The sequence below is a fragment of the Oryzias melastigma genome, linkage group LG13 (assembly GCF_002922805.2).
Source record: "Oryzias melastigma strain HK-1 linkage group LG13, ASM292280v2, whole genome shotgun sequence".
Taxonomy (NCBI): Eukaryota; Metazoa; Chordata; class Actinopteri; order Beloniformes; family Adrianichthyidae; genus Oryzias; species Oryzias melastigma.
Window position 1 is genome coordinate 16,710,144 of NC_050524.1, and position 20,726 is coordinate 16,730,869.

Consider the following 20,726-nt stretch of genomic DNA (forward strand, 5'->3'; position numbering starts at 1 on the left):
AAAAAAAAAAGGGGGGGGGGGTGCATATGTGTGTGGAAGAAAGTGTTGTTGGTGGGATCCATTTTTCTGGGTCAGTAACCCTTAAAATAAGCATGGAAAGATGAACTCAACTAAAAAGACGAGAAGACACATTTTTCTGTTCAATAAACCTTTTTTAATCTCAACAGCAAATTAGCTTATGTGTGGTCAACATCAATGAAGGTAGATATAAAACTGGATTTCTATTGATTTGATTTTTGTCTGGTTTTTTATTTTTTATTTTTATCAGCAGGTAGTGAAATTATGATACCTGGAAACACGTTCACTAGAATCTCGACTTAAGTCTTCAACTAGAGAAATATTGCTATAATACTTTTAAATGGCATACACTGATTGACCGACCAGAAGAAAGCACGGAAAGAGAAGCTGACGGAGAAGCTCCACAAACTCCACATGGTGGCTGGTACAGGGAAACTTCTGAGGGGACTTTGGTTTTGTACCTTTGTAAAACCCGGCTAAACTTAACTTCCAGAAACAAAAATACAGAAACAGAAGAAAATAAAAGGGTCCAACCAGGAATAACGGTGCTATTCAGAGTCTTAATCTAAGTATGAAAAGTAAAAAGGCACACTGAACACTACTCAACACAAATCGCCTCAGTGGAGCGTGAGGATCCACTACAATCTGTACAAAGAACACTCATCATAATAAACTGAAAAGTGTTACTTCACCTTGGATTCAAATAATCAAATAAAATGGAACTCTGTCTGGTCTTTCTTTGAAAGAAATCTGCTTTGTGTCCATTATTGGTGAGGAAGAGAGGAGGGGGGAGGTGAAAGGGCTCTTCCTAACACGCTGCAGTCCGTTTGATCCGCCAGGAAAAAGGCAGAGGCACAAACCCGTCCCGCCTCCTCTTCCTCTTCCGCTACATCTCTTCTTCCCCGTATTGTCAAAGTGCTCCAGTATTCAACTTCCGCAGCTCGTCCTGCAAATGCTCCTTCGCCTTTCACTGCTCAGATGAGGAGTTTGGGAAATGGAAGTATTGATGCAACCACAAGAGCTGGCAGGCTCCCATTCACCGAGTTTAGCACCAACATCAGGTGAGTGGGTAAAAAGGTGCACGAGAAGCCAACTGTGTTGATGCAGTTGACTGATGGGGTCTCTGGATTCCAGCCGCACGCTTGGTCCACATTTCATTTTTTTGTCCAATAAAAAGTGACTGTGTGGGCTCCGTCTTTACAACCACAACTTCACCACATCAGACAACACGCCGCTTAACCCCCGACTACAGCGGGTCAAACTGATCATTTTCAGGCCATCATTCAAACTGGGTGCATTTTTTAAAATATATATATCATAACAGAGACGGTATCCCTGTGTGCTTCGAGCAGCTTTCACACGGTCTAAGTGCTGTTAAAAGAAGAAGAAGAAGAAAAATAAAAAACCTCTTCTGATTGCTGTCATAACAGAGAAAGCCGTTAAGATCCAGTGTACGGTGTTCTGGTGTCCCGCCGTCTTCACGTCACGGCAGCCAAAATGTCCCAGCGGAAACGGCCTCTCGCCAAATCTAGTGCTGGGAGTCCCTACTCTGTTAAAAAAGCAACAACACAGGGGCACGACTGGAGCGCTGAAGATGTAAACAAGAAATAAAATGCTAATTTGGAGGTTATATTTATAAAAAAAGTTTAGTAGTGTTTTTATTATTTTATAAATGAGGGGAAAAAAGTGCAAACATTCTTCTTCACACACAATACTGTGCAAAAGTGATTTGTAGAGAAGTGCTCGACAGGCATCTAAAGTGACCAACTATACAAACCTTCCCTTCGTTGTTCTCCCTCCTGCTCTGACCTACGACCCGGTGAGCGCTTCAGGTTCTGAGGCGACATCACAAACCCCCCTAAAGTGTCCCCACCACACACTTCTTGCTGTATTGCTGTACCATAAAGCTGTGACTGCAGTTATTTAAAGAGCCTCACCATCTGAATAGTTTTTTTTTTTTTTTAATCTTATTTTCACTTACGTAAGTGGAGGATCGTTGGCGTCTTTCTGAATTTGAGATTCTAGCAACTAAAATCAGAGTGGCACATTTTCAGTCTTTCGGTAGCATTGACCTCTGACCTCAGTCTGAGGGAAGATTTGAATCAGAAATATATATAATAATAATTTAAAAAAATGGAAAACCAAAGAACTTCGTACCCTAAAAAGAAGTGATGCTCAAAACCCAAAGCATGCTCACATCGGGTTTAACTCTGATTTAAGTATCGTTGGTTTCCTGAACTTTCTATGAATAAATAGAAACGTTTTTAAAAACATTTTTTAGAAAGAAAAAAAATAATTAAATACAAAGTACTTTTGCACAGTACTGTCCGTACAGATGTCTCCAGGCTCATCTCTGCACTTTCCAGGGCAGATTATCTCCCGGTTACATCATTAGCTCAAGTGATGTCACTGCTGGCGACTTGGCGTCCCCTGAGGACCAATCAGGAGCCGGCTATACGGGTCATACTTTCATTCACGATCCTGGCACATAAAGGATTAATATTGCTTCAGTATTGCCACAGAAACAGCATGACAAACTGTTTGAACCACAACTTCTTACCCTTATTTAAAAAAAAAAAAAAAAAAAAAAAATTGTCACGTCAGCCCTCATTTATCAGGTAAACATGAGCCACACTGGAATGGGTTAACAGGCCTGCAGGTGCTTCCATTCAAAAAAAATAAAAAATAAAAAAAAAAATAAACGAGCATTGGTTTGCAAACCTGAAAGGTGTGCCATCAGTAGTGTAGAAAATCAGGTGTGATCAGTAGTTAGATTTATAAAAATGAAAAAAGAAAAAAAAAGTCTCACTGCTGTGAAAAAGCTGTTTAGGTTTTTGTTTAGCAAATACAAACCTTCCTTGTGTGTTTAAAGCAATAGTGTTGTGCAGGACTATGGTACAACCGTTTCATAGTGCATTGGATTCGTCGTGTGAATGTGTTCATGGTACCGTGATAAATGAGGGACATTTTCTCTCCGATGGTGTCCTTCTCACAAACTGGAAAAGCAAAGCCAGACTGTGCTTTTTTGTTTGTTTTCCACTAAGTTCAAACTATTTCTAGGTGCAACGCTGCGCTCCGGCAGCCTCCGGGAGGGTGCGTCCTCACTGTGGCGCAGCCGCCACCGGCGGCGCCCACCACCAGCAGGACAGAAGCAGCTTCATCAGATCAGCACAGCTTAGATCACATTGTGCAAAAGCGTCGGAACTGTCCCGCACTGCGTGGCAGATGAGAACGAGGTTGGAGGAGAGGGAGACAGCGAGGTATATCACGGGAGGATTTTGGTGGGAAAGAAGGTTTCATCACAACTGAGAAATGAAGTCTGTAGAAGTTGTACAAAAAAAACCATCACCTTCCTTCCCTGTTGCTACACCTGAGGTCTCCACCTCTACCTCCGCCTCCCTCTGCTATCCATGCTGTTTGGGTTCTCATTGCTTAATACTGCTGGATTAACCCCCTGAGCTGGCTTTAGTTGACCAGGACGAAGCCATGCTGCGAGTCCACGGTCTCCATCATTTCACTGTCCAGGAGGGAAGCCTGCAGTTTAGGCGTGCCTAAGCTGTCCGTCTGCCCCGCCACGGGGCCGCCAGCGTCCGCCTCTCCTGGACCTGGCTGAGGCAGCAGGCTGGCGTCCATGGAGAAGTCGTATTGCTCTGCCAGGAGAGCCTCGGCGGAAGCGCCCGGAGAATGCGGATCGCAGGGGTAGCTGTAGCCCAAGCCGCCGGCAGAAGCCTCCAGCGATTGCTGATGGTGGATTGGGTGGTGCATGAGGTGAGCTGCGGGCGGCAGCTGTTGGGCGTAGGGGTGGTGGCTCATGTACGGGTCGTAGCCCAGGCCCTCTCCGGGCTCCATTAGAGGGCTCAAGCTGTGGGTGTGGCTGAAAGGGGGCGAGGCTTGGGGGCTGACTTGCTGCTGGGACTGGGGCTGGTGGGGGGCTGACATGGAGGGAGGCTGGGGGGCGCTCGGGGAGGCGGATGGATCCAGAACGGGGCTGCCGGGGGGGTAGGAGCCCTCAGCGATCTGCATCTGGTTGAAGTAGGCCTGGAGTCCCATGCCCTGTGACTGCTGCTGCTGCAGATACATCCTCTTCTGGTTCAGCCTGCAGAGAGGAAAGCCTTTGAAGGAGCAAACCTTCCACATGACACCAACAATACAGACACTCAGAGATGAGAAGAGCCCAACTGTGCAAACTGTCTGCTTAAGGCTCTACAACCACCTGCAGACATGAAGGAACTGCTTCCATTAGAGAGGTTTACCTGTGTTCCTGTAGCTGCTGCTCTAAACTTCTCGGCGTCTCCTTGCAGAAAAGTTGGCAGCTCGCAGGGCTGTTAGCCAGGATGTTAGCCTTCTGGGCAAAAAGAGAGATTGGATCTAACAATTGCGGCTTCATCTTTACCGTAGGATTGTGGGAGATCAACTCTGCCCTCCCCAGTGTGGACTTGTACGAGCCTGTGGATCAGCTCACATCATGGCCGTACCTGAAGTCTGTGGGTGAGGTACTGTGTTTCCAAACTCTGTCTGCGGGAGAGAAGGGGCGGCTGTGGCCCGCCGTGGTATAAAGCTAGGCCCTCCTGCTGCTTGCACACCTCGCCCTTCGAATCAAAAACAAAGCGTTGGAACAGGAAAGCTCATCAGATCCCCCGTCTGTCAGTAAATAAAGCTGCGGCGAGGCTGACGTGGGCTAACAGAGTCATCTTTGCCGTCTCCTGCCCCGACTCCCGTGCGGCGGCTGATCAGCCAGATGATTTTCCCTAAATGGCGTTTACCGCAGGGTAGTGTTAGATAAATGGAATGAAAGCTAATTAATAGGCTGGTGGTGCTTCCAGCATTAAAAAGGCAACGGTGATGATGTGACTAACACAGAAGTGACCCAAAAAAGAGGGGAAACCTCTGTTTATTGATTTTTGTTTGCAGGAGAGCACAAATCGTTCTTTCTTGAAACGTCTCCCCTTGTAGTGCATCTCTGCACGCACATCTCCTTGTGTCCTTGTGCAAGTCTGATTGATTTCAACAATGGCTGCATTCATTTTGGTCAAGACTCTGAGTCCCAGAGGGACAGCAGACAGTAAACAAGCCGCAGTTGGCAGCGTCTCCTGGGGTTATACAACTCCCCTGCTTTTTTTCCCATCCATCCAATAAGTTAGTCAGCAAACTGAGGCTGAAATGGGATTTTGGGAGAGGAAAGCCTTGCGAGTGAGTGTGTGTCATCATGGACTAACCTCCAGAAGGTTGTGTAAGTGTTGCTGTGGTCCCAGAGGGCCCATGCTGGCCCCTTCCACAGAGCCCATCTGCTCCACCAGCATCTGGACTTTGTTGAGGTCCAGGATGCCTTTGGTCCTTGCCAAGTTTTGGAGGTGCTGCCGAAACGCCACCAGGCCTGAGAGCACAAACCAGAGTTGGCGTTAATTTGGACCGCTCAGCAGAACCGGTTAGTAACAGGATATGAAATGTTTCATCCCTTTAGAAGAAACAGGCTTAATCCTGGCTGACGTTAAACCGCCGCTCTTTGATCACCTCTGCCGGCAGTGTGGCTGAATGTACGTCATCTGTGTGTGCGCGCGCGTGATGCCCGTGCACAACAGCGAGCGCTTTGATAAGACCCGTCCAGTGGTGAGGAGCTGTGAACGGTTGCACCTGACTCACTGAGATGGTGGGAGTTATTTAAAAACCAAAGTCAGGAGTCTGACGCAAAAGGATCCAAAGAGGATTATGAAAAATAAAATCTGAAAAAAAAAAAAAACATCCCGAGAGAACATACTAGTGTGCAGCCAGAAAAGCACACACTTTCATGCTTTTACTAGTTATAGCTGGACCTTAGATTCCAAGGAACAGGTACAAATTAACATTCCTCCTAATGTGTCGTCGGCTCCTTCACTCAGATGTGGAGAACAAATGCTCGACGTTTTAAAGCAAAAGGAAAAAACAAGACTTATGAAAGCTGTGCAGAGGGAGAAGGAGAGTGAAAAGGAGGAGGAGGGGGGGTAGAAGGGGAAATATTGTGAAAGGGAGACATGTGGGCTGAAAGCTTCAAATATACGCCTGATTCACAAGGTGAATCATCATTGCTGTAATCGCCTGAGACATTAAGCGGATGAGACGCCAGGAGAGCAGGAAAAGATGGAAAAAAGTAGGATAGGGGTGGGAGTGAAAATGGGGCAACAAACATGAACACAAAGGTAAAACTTCTAAACTTCACCTGCACTTCTGATTAATACAACCACAAATGACCACAAATTATAATCTAAATCAGAAACGGCAATAAACATTACGGTACTGGCAAGAGTCTGACGATACGAAACAAATCCCGATACGGGTCTCACGATACGTATCGGGACATTTCCCGAGACTGTACGAGACTTTTTTTTTTAATGACATTCAGTGAGATCTTGTTGTTTTGGTCGTTGCTCAAAAAGGTTCAGTGTGCTGCCAATTAGCAGCCAAGGGTTTAGGTAGAAAACAAAACTGAAAGACACTCATAAATAACTAATTAGAGATTGTCTCATGAACATTTTTAAATCAATAAAAGTATCACCAAACAAAATATTGCGATAAATTGCCAAATTGATTTTTCCCTACACCCCTTTAAAACAAACTAGATTTTAGTCATTGTATCACTACTACCTGTTAAAAGTAATACATGATGTGTTTAGGGGGAAAACAAAACTAAGAAAACAAAAGATGTTGAAGGACGCTAATAAATAATTCATAAAATATCGTCTCGTCTGCATTGTAAATTGATAAGTATCACCACACGAAATATCGCGATATATTGATTTTTCCCTACTGAAAATAAACACAGAGGAAAGTTCTACACACTGCAGGCTCACCTTGGGTGAGGGAGGTGTCAGAGGCGCGGCGTCCTTCTCTGAAGCTTATCGGGGATCGGTTGTGCGCCTCCCTGTGCTGAGACGTCAGGGCAGCCATCGCCGGGTTGGGAGGCCTGGCGCTCAAGAAAGCTGCAGTGATGCCAGGAGTGGAGCTGTTAGATGGCACCACCTCACTGAGGGAGGGGGCATCCTCCAGCAGACTGAGGTCGCTGTGCACGGAGCCCATGTCGTAGCCAATGTCCGAGTCCACGCTGCCCATGGAGGTATTGTGGCCTAAAGTGAAATATTTTCCTGGCGGCGGGACATAAATTCAGGCAGTGAGCAATGAAGACCTACTCTTACTTTGAAATGCTTGAATAACAGAGTTCAAACCTTGACTTGAAGGCCCAGGCGGGTTGGAAACCTCAGATAAGGTGTGCCGTCTCTGGCCGAATCGAGCCGTCTGATAGGCTGACAGAAGGTGGGGCGTGTCGTCCTCGGTGTCGGGCTCCTCAGTCTCTATGCCCTCGTCAATCGATGTCTCCATCATGTTGCTAGGCGACGAAGTAGAGGACTTGCGGAGGACAGTGGAGGGTGGAAGGGGATCCAGAAGGCAGCCGTTCACCTAGAAGAAGGATGGGATGAAGAAACATAAAGAGTCAACAACAATCCACATTTAAAGCTCACTGTAGAGAAATTAAAAGAGATGGACCCACATGAGAGCACTAAAGAAAATACGAAAAAACTTAGGGATAAAACTGTGAATTCTCCATTGGTTACTCTTTTTTTTTCTCCCTGAAATGCCAGTGAAAGCATAAACACACATGCAGGGGCTTAGACGGGGTAAAGGATATAGAGGCAGGAATGCTGAAAGACTTAGAATGACAGAGATGTTAAAGAATCCACACGAGGGGGGGAGATGCATGAAGAGGGTCTAAACAGGAGCAGAGATTTAAAAAAAAGAAAAAAATCTGAAGAAGAAGACCTGGGCTGCTGGCTGGGGGATGGGGGGGGAGTCTGGGCTGCGTGATTGCTTTAGCAGCACAGCAGCTTTCTGTCCATGTGTGTTCGCTCAGTTCTCCATTGGGTCACATCATCGTCACAGGACCGCTTACATAACCAGACTTCATTCACGCAGATAACACTCATTCTGACTCTGCTTAGTTACTCTAATCGTACACGCACGCACACACAAATCATTCTGTATTGGAGCTTGGAGGTAAAATAAAGCTTACATTGAGAATGCCTTGTGTGGAAATCTGAATGTGTGTTTGTGCAAGACTGCAGGTGTGTGACTCAGTGAGCTCAGGCCAAAACTGTTTCTTGAACTAGCCTGGAGAAACGGGTCCACAGTTGGCACAGATAAAGTAAGAGCACTGTGTGTGTGTGTGGGTGTGCGTTTGTGTGTCCAGAAACCTTGCCGGACCGGCAGCTGTCTTGTCTGATGCGACTGCTGACTGAATGGTTACATAACAGGACAAGTCAAGAGCACTCTGTCAGGTTGACACCCCAAACCTCTGCTGTGTACAGACACACACGCACACCTCCACACCAACAGAGGTATGGCTATGATGCATACTGTATGTACGGCTGTAAATCAATGTTATTTGAAATAAAAACCGCTTTAAAAACACGTTTTCTTTGTAGGTTTGGAGCCAGGGGTAACAACCATGTTTTGTCCTCCCATCCCACCCGTCCACGCCGGCGTCAGACTCACTTTGGGTGTGCTGACGTCCTCCACGATGAAATTCTGCTCCAGGGGACATGCAGTCTGGGGGAAGGTAAAAGCATCCGAGGAGGCCTGAGGAACGGCGGGGGAACGCAACAGACGGACGCCCTGCGGAAGCAAACCCACCTGGGCTGAGCCGCTGGTTGACTGAAGTCGAAAAGGAAGAAAGAAAAACAGACAAGAGGGAGAGCAATTATCATCAAGTCCTGAATCATGAAACTCTGCAGGTATTTATGTGCTCCACTTATAGGAGCATTAATCTGAGAGCACACAAACATTTTCATGAGGGAATGAAAGCAGCTACATGAACACATGTGGTACATGCAATGCTTCACACAGACAGAGATACGATGTTTGACATTATCTGGCAGCTTGCACTCCGTCCTACTCTGCAGGCTCAACTCTGTAGCTGCATCAAAACTCTTACAGTGTTTTTTTTTTTTTTTTTTTAAACTGGCCAAGCACAGCCTACAGGATATTACCACCACTTTAGTCCTAACTAATGAGCTTGGCATAGATGTACCAGCAGTTTTAAAGATGTAACTCCAGCGCTGGGTGTTTGGGGAGAGATTAGAAATGCTCTGGAGAAATTGTGCAATTATTGGGTTTATAATCCCAGGAAAATGAAAGGAAACTACACAATAATGGCATTAAGCGGCAGAAAAAAATGTAAGCAGAGGAAATGCACGGAGATCAAGGCTGGGCGGGAAGGGCCGCACAGAAGACGCGGATAAATAAACAAATTGGCCCCTTCTGTCCGTTTGTTTGCTCGGCAGTGCAGGTGTGAATAGCAGAGCTTTGATCAGCGGGGGTCGGGTTGGTCGCCCGCACACATTATTCAGGAGGCTTTTAGTTGCTCTGGAGATGCGCGGTTACCTTGATGACCGTCTGCTCTGCGATGGTGCTGGGGCGCCGCTGGCGGGCGTCGAGCCTCTGTTCCACAGGGAAGCTACATCGGTGGGCCTTCAGCCGCTCCACCAGCAGGTAGTAGATCGCAGCGAAGTGGTTGTAGCTTTTATTCTGCAGAGACTGAACAACAACGACATAAATGAATCTTTTTGTAGCAAACATGGGTAAAGTTGACATTTTTGTTTCAGTGGAAAGCTGAAATTTGGCAGAAGATTTGTTTTTAAATAGACTGGCATGAAAGTGGAGAACTGCAGAAGATTGAGAGCGCCCCAAAACTCAGACGCTTTTTAGGTTCCTCCCTGCTGAGTTTGAAGGAGCAGGGCAGATTTGATGAGTATAACCTAGTTTTTTCAATCACCGTCAATCTGTGCTACACAGCTGCCAAAATGAAACTGATATGAACTGAACTGTGACTAGAGAGTCTCCAGTTTTTTCTGTGTTCTGAGTGTAGACAGCAGTAGCAGGGAGTAAGTTCAGGACAACTTTCTTTAATGTTGACTTTAGTGACTGTTTATTAATACGGTCAAATCTGAATTCTTCCCCTACGGCTTCTCCATACCCCTCCAATTGTAGGGACATTTGAAGGGGTAGGCAGCTCCATGTTAACGTAGCTGACGGAGTAAAACCCAAATTTGAAAATCTCTGGGTATGTTCCTTCCCTACTCACTTTATAGTGCGTTCGCCATTTTGTAGTACTCTACAATTCCAAAATTGAGTGCACAAGAAATTTCACAGAAATCTTTGCGAAAATTAGCATGCATCGATGCTAACTAAATGGATTGCGTCGAATAATTTTTTCAAAAAAAAAAAGTGTTTAAATTAATTTGAAAACAAAATCCACATTTCTATCACCAGAACACAGTTAAGTCACAAATAGACGAAAAATGTTGTTAGTGATTCGATTTTCAAATTGTGAAATCGATGACAACATATGCAGCATTTAGAAAAAAAACGAAAGAAAAGTAGTGAGCATGGTGTCCGAATTGCTTTGAAAATCCAGGCCACTAGTATAGTCCTCTTCTATATAGTTTTTTAGTAGTTGGAGATTAGGGTGGGAATTCAGACATTATTTCTCCAAATCTCTCCATTTGGAGGGTTAAATGGAGTAGCAGTACATAGAAGTAGTGGAAAGAATTTTGATTCAGCCTAATGCTTTTTTTCTGGATCGTGTGCATCGTCTCCCCCATGCTGGACAGACAACAGCTGTGAAGTTTGACCCATTTCTTTTAGGTTTCTTCTGCATAAAAAAATAATTTAGCTCCAAAACTGTTCTGTCATTGTACTCTGATTTCACATTTCTCCCAGTGTGCAGGTAGATTTTACATTGAAGTGAACGCTGCATTCACTTAAGCGTCTTTATATAATAATGATGTCCTCCAAACGCCCCCTTGACTCAGCTAAAGAATGAAAGAATGAGCTGAAGAATAAACAAAACTGTTGATTTTCCAGTTGGAGAAAGGCCTCCTTTGGCTTTTGCAGCAGAGCTGCATTTTTCAACCAAATGTCAAGAGATTCCATAAACATCCAGCAAACTATAACTCAATAGTCTCAATCCAAAGATCCTCTATCTCCCTAATTTGCTTTGAAATATGAAGCAAAACAGACAGATACTGCCATGAAATCACGTATCAGTCATGCATTGCAATACTTCTGAGCATGTGAAAACGGAATGAATTGAGATTAAATGGCAGACTGATGTTTACTTAAACCTCTAATTGCTCTTTGGAAACACCTTGTGCTGTTGTGAAATGGTAACATTCTCGCCAAGTAATTTCCTAAAATATAACTGTTTATTAAACAAAGTCAAAATGCAGACAGTGTGTGAAAAATCACACTGTAATTTACCAGATTGTAGAATCGTAGTTAGCAGAAATTACTCTTGGGGATTGTTTTCTTAAAGTTATAGCTATCTGAGGAAATACTTTATTTTGAAAAACTGGAGTCTGAAAAACAAAACATTTTCAGCGTAGTTGAAGGTTGGGACTTCACTAGATAAGGTAAACATTTTAAGGGTTTGCCCAGCTTTTTCCTAACTGAAGATTTGAAGATAAACTTAAGCTTGAAGCCCAACATTTCAGACCTGTCTAACTGATTCCTACTGACAAAGATCAGCATTTATGATGTCCAACTACTAACAACTCATGGAAAAAACAAAATCAAGATAAGAAAGAGGTAATCATCAATAAGTAGTCTATAATATTCAACTTTATTCCAATGGAACTGCAGGAACACGGTTTAATTAAGGCTAAACTGATGCTTGTTAAACTCCATTCATCTTTTGATCTATTTTAAAATCGTTCCCAGTGGTCTTTTATTTATCACTATGCAATTTTCAGCCAAAATCAAAAACCTATGTCGTTTTCTAGGACATAGTGTCTGCAGAGCAGCAGGAGCTCATTAGAAAGTTGTGGGCGGAACTGTTTGGTCCCCCATCTTATATCTCTTTCTCCTGCTAGCTAACAACCCCAACATAACATTACTGGTGCAACAAAAATGGCAAGCAATATTGGAGCTATCCAGCCGTACGGTTTTGAGCCAGCCAAACATACCTAACTATACCTTAAGTGAGACTGCTTTTGGAATATTAAGGACAAAACCCAATTTACGCCAATTGGAGTCAAATGCCTCGATGGTTCTGTTCATAACCAAGTCTTGCAGTTGAAGCTTACCTCTATAGTCTTGTGTTGGTCAATGCCAAGGCTGTGCATCAGGCGAAGGACCTGTTCGCTGTATTCTCCTACACTTGTCTCCCCCTCAGCTGACAGTGGCTGTTGGTACAGGATAGGCCTCTGTGCTGGGACGTCCAAAGCCATCCATTTGTGCTCCTTAATCTGTGCCACGGACAGGCGTTTGGACGGGTCCAGGACCAGCATCCGGCGGATCAAGTGTTCACAGTCTGCAGGAAAGGAGTAAATAGGGAGGTTGCAATTATTTTTAAAGAAGCTTCTGGTCAAAAAATAAATTAATAAAATGAACTTGTCTGTAATATCCCCAGCTAAACCGAGCATAAGGGTTGTTTCAACAGTAAATTGCTGTGTTGGCTTCACATCTTTAGTTTTTCCTGATTATTTCCATTCTGACCAGTGAGGACAAACTCTCTTTTCAGGATTGGTGTGGCTGTGCACCTCATCCTGCTGGAGAAAAAGTTACCCTATTAGCTGGTAAACACACTGGTTCAGTTGTACAGGTAGTTTCTCATGGATGACACGCCGCTCTATTTTGCAATAAAACTAATTGCTCAATTAGCTTTAACATATGTTCTGTTTAACTCAACGCATGTCTGACAAGGCCTGCAAAGAAGGCAGCAGCTCATTTGAGTTTTCCCTGCAGCCACTTCCACACAGCATGAATACATTCTTTTCCACTTTCCAAACCCTCCCCATGAGAACTCTTCACCTCTAGTTAGGGGCTAGATGAGTTTGACGTCAGACACAGCTGGGTTCTTAACAGGATTACAGTTCCCTTGGCTGTGCTGCTCAGGCCTGGATGCCCTCCTGCTGCCTGCATTCCCGCCTGCCACATCCTCACCGTTTTCTTAAATTGTCTTGAAGTCGATTGGAGAAAGAGCCTCAGCCATTAGTTAACATCTCTAATTTTTCATATGCCAGCGCAATTTTCAAATAATCTCCACTAATGGTGTGCCTCTTGAAATCAAAAAGGTTCCACTTAAGCTTGAAGTCAGTTTAAAAATAGACTATTTTCTTTTCTTGAGTTGCATGATTTTAAACTACAGCTTAACAAACTGGTGAGGTTATTATAGAAAGAAGCAGGCAAGAGGACTTCACTTCATGCTGTTGGTAACCTACTTGCCTTGTTCTCCTGAGAGCTCCAAGACCTGTCTGCCAACATTAACTCCCTGCTGCTTCTCAGCCTCCCCCGACCCCTCCCAACCCTAATCTACTAACATCTGCTTGCATCACGGTTTGATTCCCAACTCATGCTTTTGTAGCTCGGCCAGCTTGGTCTTTTCCCCAATTATGTGGTTAACCCGTGTGCCCTTCATCAAATTCTTCCTGCACGCCGAGGCCTCTTTGCAGGAGCACGGTTATCTGTATTGAACAGTATACAAAAGGTGAACTGCATTGAGGCTCTGCTCCAGGGAGCGGATTTAGAAGCCTGGAGTGCCTTCGTCTCCATCGTGAGACTAAAGACATGTTAAAATCCATTACATTTTTTAATCTATTCCATTCTTAAACATGTGAACATATGTAGTGCCTTTTCTTTCTCACATATGGGTAGAGTAGCATGTGAACTTCAGCATATGTAGTGCATATGTAGTGCATACCAAAAGGAGAAAAAAAAAAAAAAAAAAGCTACCCGACCGTTCCTCTCCATCAGTGCCGGATAACAGGTGCCTATTTATAAGACAAGTTTTGCTGAAGAGCCCCAATGTGACCCATACGTTACCGTGACAACCAAATGAATGTAAGGAATAATACACAACTTGAACTGATCACAAGAAACAGCTTGACCGAGTCATTGGTTCACGCTGCGAGAATGTGACTGACTGATAGACACGCTGCTTTTAGCTGGAACATTACACCAGCATGACTGAGCAGGAAAACACATCACTTAACTTTTTTATAATACTGACTAATCAGCAACTAATGATATCGTAAATTTTACTACATAGTTGAACCTATTTTAGGACTTGGAAAATGATCAAATAAGATTGGAGGAATTAATGTGCTTGATAGGGTGGCTGATTAAAACAAACAGAAAGTGATTTTTTAAAGCGACTGGTGTTTTTAGATGTAATATTTGCCATTTTATTGTCTTTCTCTGTTAACATTTGTCAAGGACAACACAAACATTACTATACTGTACTAACTGAACATTAATGTTACAAAATCTGTTTTTTTTCCCCACACATTTTACTGTATCTGCTGATGATACACGGACAAAAGGCTGGTTATCTGCAGCACTAAAATCTAGCCTCGTGAAGCCAATTCTAATGTATCCACTTTCTTTTCGTTTTTTTTCTTTTTTAATGAATAAATCAATAAAAATAACAAAGAATACACATGTATTCAATCAATGTAGCGTGTGACTACAGTGAGATGCAATAGGATCAAAGTGTTTTTCTTTGCCCCAAGAAATCCTAAAGAACAGGAAGTACTATTTTATGACTGCATATATGCATCTTGGTTAGTATGAATTACACGAAAGCTTAAAAACAATATGAAATACTTCCCTACCCCTCTGACTCCATATTGCTCCAATTGTAGGGGCATTTGAAGTTGTAGTGGTTTCCAGAAGTTTTTTTTAAGGAGAAGCCAATGTGACTTGAGGCTGGCTATCCCTCTGCTTCTCGGGTTATCCACGTTTCACCACGTTGGTGTGCTCTGAAGCACACAAGTTTACATTGAAATGTAAGAATGTGACACCTAAATGACTTTTTGTTTTTGAGTGACTTTTCAAAGTTATAAAACCAATGTTATACATTTTCAGAGCGTGAGCAGCTATGCGCTAACATACATGACCGTCAACTTTTGATGATGTCATCAATACCATTGCTATGGCTGAATTCCCTCCATAATCCTTTACTACTAAGAAACTATATAGCGCAGGACGATCTACTGCGCCCTGGATTTTAAATGCAATTCGGACACCATGCTCCCTACTTTTTAAACGGCGAATATGACATCCCTGATTTTATTAAGTGAAAACATAATCGATGCAAGCATTTTACGATAACTATTTATCAATCTATGTTTTGATGATAAAAATCTTGATAGATTATTAAAAAAAATACATTTAAATACTTTTTTTGTTGCAAAAATTGTTCAAATGGAATGCATTGCAGTCTATACTCCTCAATCTAGTGATAATCAATGCACACTGGTTTTCGCAATGAATTCTGGGAGATTTCAAGGGAACTTTATTTTGGAATTGTAGGCAATGCCCAAATTCCCACCCGGTTTTGAAATTTTAGTAATTATAGTGAGTAGTGAGAGAATTTTGAATGATCCTTTCTCTCTGCTTGGAGGGATAAATGTAGGGATAGGAAGAAGCCGTAGGGGTAGCAAAGTAATTTGGATTTAAACAACATTTTTAAACGACTGAATGTACATGTTCAACAAAGTATGAAGCTTTGAATAAAAAACAGACATGCAAATGTATGCAAAAAAACCCAGAAAAGTTCATTGATCAGGGTCTGAGAAAAGCACTCACAAAGCTAAAATGTTCTGGTGAGAGTTTACAGTGAGGTGCTAGTCTGTGGCGTGCACCAAAGAGTTGACCAGAGAGAGCAATGGGAGGAAATGAGGTCTGTTTCTAGTAGAAGAAATGAGAACACTCTGTTCTTCGCATTCGGGGGGGAACAGGGGCAGGAGTGAGGGTAGAAAAGGCGGGTTGGTGTGTCAGTCTAGGCCAAGAACTGACATTACACTCTTACATTCCGCGTCTCCTAATTGTTTCAAGGCTCGGAACAAAAGAAGAAGAAATGACATGAATTCTAACCACACACTTCTGTCATGAGGCGCTGATAGACAAACAGGAAGACATTTCATAGACGGAGGGAGTCAGAGACATAAAGAGGGTCTCCTGAAAGAGACTGCTGGAGGGCTTCACTGGCTTGTCCCACAGATTACATAAACAGCTCGTGCTCTGGACTTAATCTCCCAGCCTGCAAGCTAGCACAATCGCTAACAGCAGGGCCGCTTCGAGACAATCATATGACCTGACTCACTCCTGCATGCAACACATGACCCCTGCAAAGTTTAGCAGACAGTGACAGAGTGCCCCATGCTATACCATCCAAAAGCAAGCTGTTCTGTCTGTAATCAAACGACCTGCTGACTACTTTAGCCATCATAGACGCTGCCAGTAAAATGTTCAACAGTACAGTGACTCATAGTGAAAAACATGTACAGTGAGTCATGCCCTTTTTTTAACTCATTTAACATGAGAAGACCGAATGATTCACGAGCACTTTGTGTTTCCAGAGAAAAGTCACAGGTGTGCCATACTGTAAAGTTTGGCTTTCTGGGGGAGGTTTTACTATTTACTTGAGAATGAATACATCTGCAATAGAGAGTTCAGAGATTTAAGAACCAGGAAGAAATGTGGCTAAAGCCATTGAGAACATGATCTACACCAAAAGTAAATCAAATCACCAAAATGTTGTTGTGGTTTGACCATAAACTGAACTGGACATTTTCATGCATCAACATCAATCTACCTTTGATAGTTAAAGTAACTCCTATTCATGTGGCGCAACGTTCCAACACAATTTCACTGTACTTAGAAAAATGTCGTGAGAAATTAAAAGCTGTGATGTGAAAGTGAGGTCATATTAAAATCTAAAACCCATGCCTGAAAAGCTGATATGTTGCAAAAAAAATGCACTTCTGGTGATGCTTCCCTATCGATCAGAAACTGTTTTTTTTTTTAATGGACTTGAACTCCATCTTTCAAATCAAATATTACTAAAATGTTCCCAATAATCAATTACTCAGCATCATCTTATCTGCAGGACTTTTCTCATAGCTTATCACAAATCAGATGATCTTACACTTTTTTAAAGAGATTTTTCAAGGACTATGTCTTCCATGTGATGCCTAAAGCAGGACAAATTTTACTTTGATTATTGTGATAAAGCCCTGGATGAAGTAAACTTGTGTCTTCTCACCTTCAGTCATGAAGTATGGGATGCGAAACCTTCCTTCTAGGACTCTCTGTCGGAGGACAGGCAGACTGGGCCCGTCAAAGGGCAACGCCCCGCACACCAGCACATAAAGCACCACCCCCATACTCTAGAAACAGAGGAACACAGGCAGCAGGGTCACGGCTCCAGCAATCAATAGACCAATCAGAGATGACATGAAACATGCTTCCAATTATTCTTCACACATTGACCACAAGCTAAGATTTTGCATCTCAGAATAGATGAAACACCGGTCTGGAGCTAAACTTTTGTTAAAATCATTTTTTAAAATAAAAAGTGTTTCCCTCTTTTGACACATTTTAAGCTTATTCGGATCTAAACTGTTTATTCACATTAACAAGTTTGTAATAAAAGTGGCTGGTACATCTCTGAAATCTCTGAATTTCAACTTCCAGCTAATGATTTTCAGGTGCCCTCTTGTCTGCCAAAAGGTCCTCTTGGGATCGATTTACTGAAAAGAAATTATTTTCTTGGATTACTAAAATTTTGGACCCCTCATTGAAAATTGCTGGCTTCTCTGTCATTTCTTCTACCTTTACAGTTGCTGCCAATACATTTTTTATGAGAAATGAGCGCTATTAGAGAATAGGGGATTTCATGCTTAAGTCCTGTAGTTGGTGCAGCAAAAACAAAACAAAAGAAGAAAAAAAAGTATTTTGTCACCCTAAACAAAGTATAGTAGTATTATCCTTCTTTAGTGCCTGGGACTTTGTGTTGCGTGCATGAACCTTTGGGTAAATTCCTTGGAAAGTTAACACCAAGGAGGATACAATGACATAATCTTTCTTCATTGTCTCATTTCTGAGCCTCTGCTAAAAAAAGAATGAGATTGTTTTTCCCATGATGCTCGAGTCTTTTGCGTTAACCTTTGTGTTACATGATTGTTTATCTTTTAATTTTTGCAACCAGGTAAGATTTTTTTTTAAGCCTAAAATCTTTAAGCCACCAGGGTTTTAATTATTTTTTTCATGGTCGCTTCAGTAAAGACACAAATAAGATAGATGATCCTTCATCATTATCTTGTTAATAAAATGCTAATCCCATTAATTAACTTCATGTAGCTTTATTAAATGGATCCAATCTACTCCTAATAAAGAAGGGGAAATTAAGCAGAGGAATGTGAAGAAGCAGTCTTTTTGGTTAAAAAAGCAGTCCTCTTACCCAGATGTCCAGCTGTGGGCCCTCATACTGCTGTCCTTCAAAGACCTCTGGAGCAGCGTATGGCGGGCTACCACACCATGTAGCCAAAGGCTCCCCTGGTTTAAAGAAGTTTCCGAATCCAAAATCTACAAGGTACAATACAACAACCGTAAGTAGGTTAAAGGCAGTTTCAGGTGTCATACAACTCCCTGAAGAGAACGTCTCTTCAGGAAATGTCGGGACACTGGCACTTTAATATGTTCTATAAAGATGTGTTACCCAATACGTTTAAGGGTTTTATTTTACACATACCCAGAAACGAGAGTGGATTGAGACAGAACATCTTCTGGCACCTTTTACATAATGTACTGTGAGAGTCACATTTTTGCACAGTGAGGAAATGGGCCTCTGTGTGAGGCAACTGCCCCTGGTGACTGATATGAGGTAATCCGTGCTGGACTGTGAATGGCTGCATGCAGAATGACTAAAACTTTCATTTTCATCTTCTGAGAGAGGGGAACTTACACACACGCTATAAATGCCTGGCTTTCATTAAAGTGCATTTCAAGTCCATGCAAAAAGCTGAGCCAATTCACATTTTCTCCATCAAATCACATGTTTTTGTTGAAATATTCCTCAAATGTTCTCTTGTCTTGGAATTGCATTTGATGATTATTGTAAAAAAAAAAAAGAAAAAAATTAACAACTAAAGAACTGTCTTCATAGTTAACCCATCATCAATTGCAGGGTGTCATGGGATCAGGCAGCTGCTCTACTCTCAGCTCCCACCCTTTCTCCATAATTTGAAGCAGTTACATAAACAGAAAAAAAATGTTTTGCAAAACAGATAATGGATAAAAGAAAAAAAAAGCTTATGTAATGGGGCTGGAGGTGATGTTAGTTTGTGCACACAAAGAGCTACTAGAGAGCCCCAGAGATTTTATTTTGGAAAATAAACCTTTACAATACACTCCACCTTTAGTCTATTTTTGATCTGAAAACATTCTCCAAAAATATTCAGGCTTGTTCACAGTAATTACTGCATACCTTTTATTAGTTTAGCATGCACTCTGGTTTTTGTTCCATCAGTCAGTCAGGTTCTCAGCTAACTTGAGCTTTTATGCGAATAATGAGAACTTTTGTGTAATGTTTTTGCATGCGAGTATCTGTATGTTCATCTGGAATCCCTGAAGCTAAAAAATGTTGCTGCACGTCTTTATTAATCCTTCTCCCAGCTACTGTCTCCTTTGACAACAGCAAAAGAAGGATATGGATGATAACGAATTCTCCAGCATGCAGTTGGTTTATTTCTCAGAAATGTTGCAGGAGATTAAAAACAAAAGTTTCTATGCAGGGATGAGATTTTTAGGGATTAGTTGAAGGACAGACAGCAGATGGAACATGCGGTTATTGCAACGGAGAAGTCATTAAGGCAAAGCAGCCAGAAACCTTTGGGTTTCTAGCAAAAATAGCTGCTGGTTGTTGAGAAGGTGAGATGTGAGACGCAGGCAGAGCCGCGGTTCCTCATCAGAAGCTGTGACCCATTTCATGGAGCAGAATACTGATCAGACATCTTGACGTCAAACGCGCCGTAAAGCTGCAGTCTACTAACAGCAGTCGGAGCTCTTCAGGAAGGGCGGAGTGGTGGGGTCGTGCACAACTGCATTAGCATAATATTAAACATGTTTCATGTTATTCACCTACAATGTTCTGTTTGCACAGACATACACGTTTGACCAGTTTTCCAAAGAGATTTTCTTTTTGATTTTGCAAAGATGCACAGAACAAATTTCACCTCAACAACATAATTTACTTTAGGTTGTAAAAATGTTTCCACATATGAACTTGAAATTGATAAACTGAAGTTTCAAAACCCATACGCACATCCATGTGCGTATGGGTTTGAATGCTGCATGCTGAATTTATAGGTGCAGTTTGGCATATTTAAAAAAAAATCCTGTCAATATTGGAGTTTCATGTGGGAAAAAAGTACAAATATCAGAAAATTTAAATTAAATAAAAAATATTCAAAATATTTTAAAAAGGTGTAACTAAAAGAAACACATTATCTTAGTATCAGTGCCCCCCCCCCAAAAAAAAAATTTAAAAAAACGATATGGATGGAAAAAAGCCATTTAGCCAAATCTACTTCTCTACTGTTTTTTATAATGAAACAAAATAACTTTTAGGGGGAAAAGGCAAACAATAAATGTTGTACATCTTAGCATGGGTTTGAACAAATGACATTTTTCACAGAGGACTAAGATAAAAAGCTCCATATACAATTTTAATCTCACTGGTGTGCTGGAGGCATGATGATCTTGCTTCTAAAAATCAAAGTTAAAACTTCCTATTTTGGACACAACAAATCTAGAACAGGGAAGCTAAACGTACAGTAAGAAGGTGTAGCAAAGTTCCAGTCTAAAATGGGGCCATTAATAAAAAAAAAAAAAAAAAA

The 20,726-nt window shown here is 42.3% G+C and overlaps 1 protein-coding gene across 2 annotated transcripts in view; it reads right to left on the reverse strand.

The window, feature by feature from the left end:
• Positions 1 to 131: 131 nt before the first annotated feature.
• sik2b (salt-inducible kinase 2b) overlaps positions 132 to 20,726 on the reverse strand; it is a 37,445-nt gene continuing 16,850 nt past the window's right edge. Inside the window, exons 5-15 of one of the 2 annotated variants that reach the window (XM_024277211.2) lie at positions 18,290 to 18,414; positions 17,093 to 17,216; positions 12,129 to 12,355; positions 9,427 to 9,579; positions 8,539 to 8,697; positions 7,215 to 7,446; positions 6,843 to 7,133; positions 5,235 to 5,392; positions 4,494 to 4,607; positions 4,272 to 4,360; positions 132 to 4,114 (exon numbers count right to left, since the gene is read on the reverse strand). In XM_024277211.2, the coding sequence (XP_024132979.1) occupies positions 3,484 to 4,114; positions 4,272 to 4,360; positions 4,494 to 4,607; positions 5,235 to 5,392; positions 6,843 to 7,133; positions 7,215 to 7,446; positions 8,539 to 8,697; positions 9,427 to 9,579; positions 12,129 to 12,355; positions 17,093 to 17,216; positions 18,290 to 18,414 (2,303 nt within the window). In that variant the 3' untranslated portion in view covers positions 132 to 3,483. Of the gene's footprint in view, positions 4,115 to 4,271; positions 4,364 to 4,493; positions 4,608 to 5,234; positions 5,393 to 6,842; positions 7,134 to 7,214; positions 7,447 to 8,538; positions 8,698 to 9,426; positions 9,580 to 12,128; positions 12,356 to 17,092; positions 17,217 to 18,289; positions 18,415 to 20,726 lie in introns of both variants that reach the window. The other variant, XM_024277210.2, reaches the window with a different exon arrangement.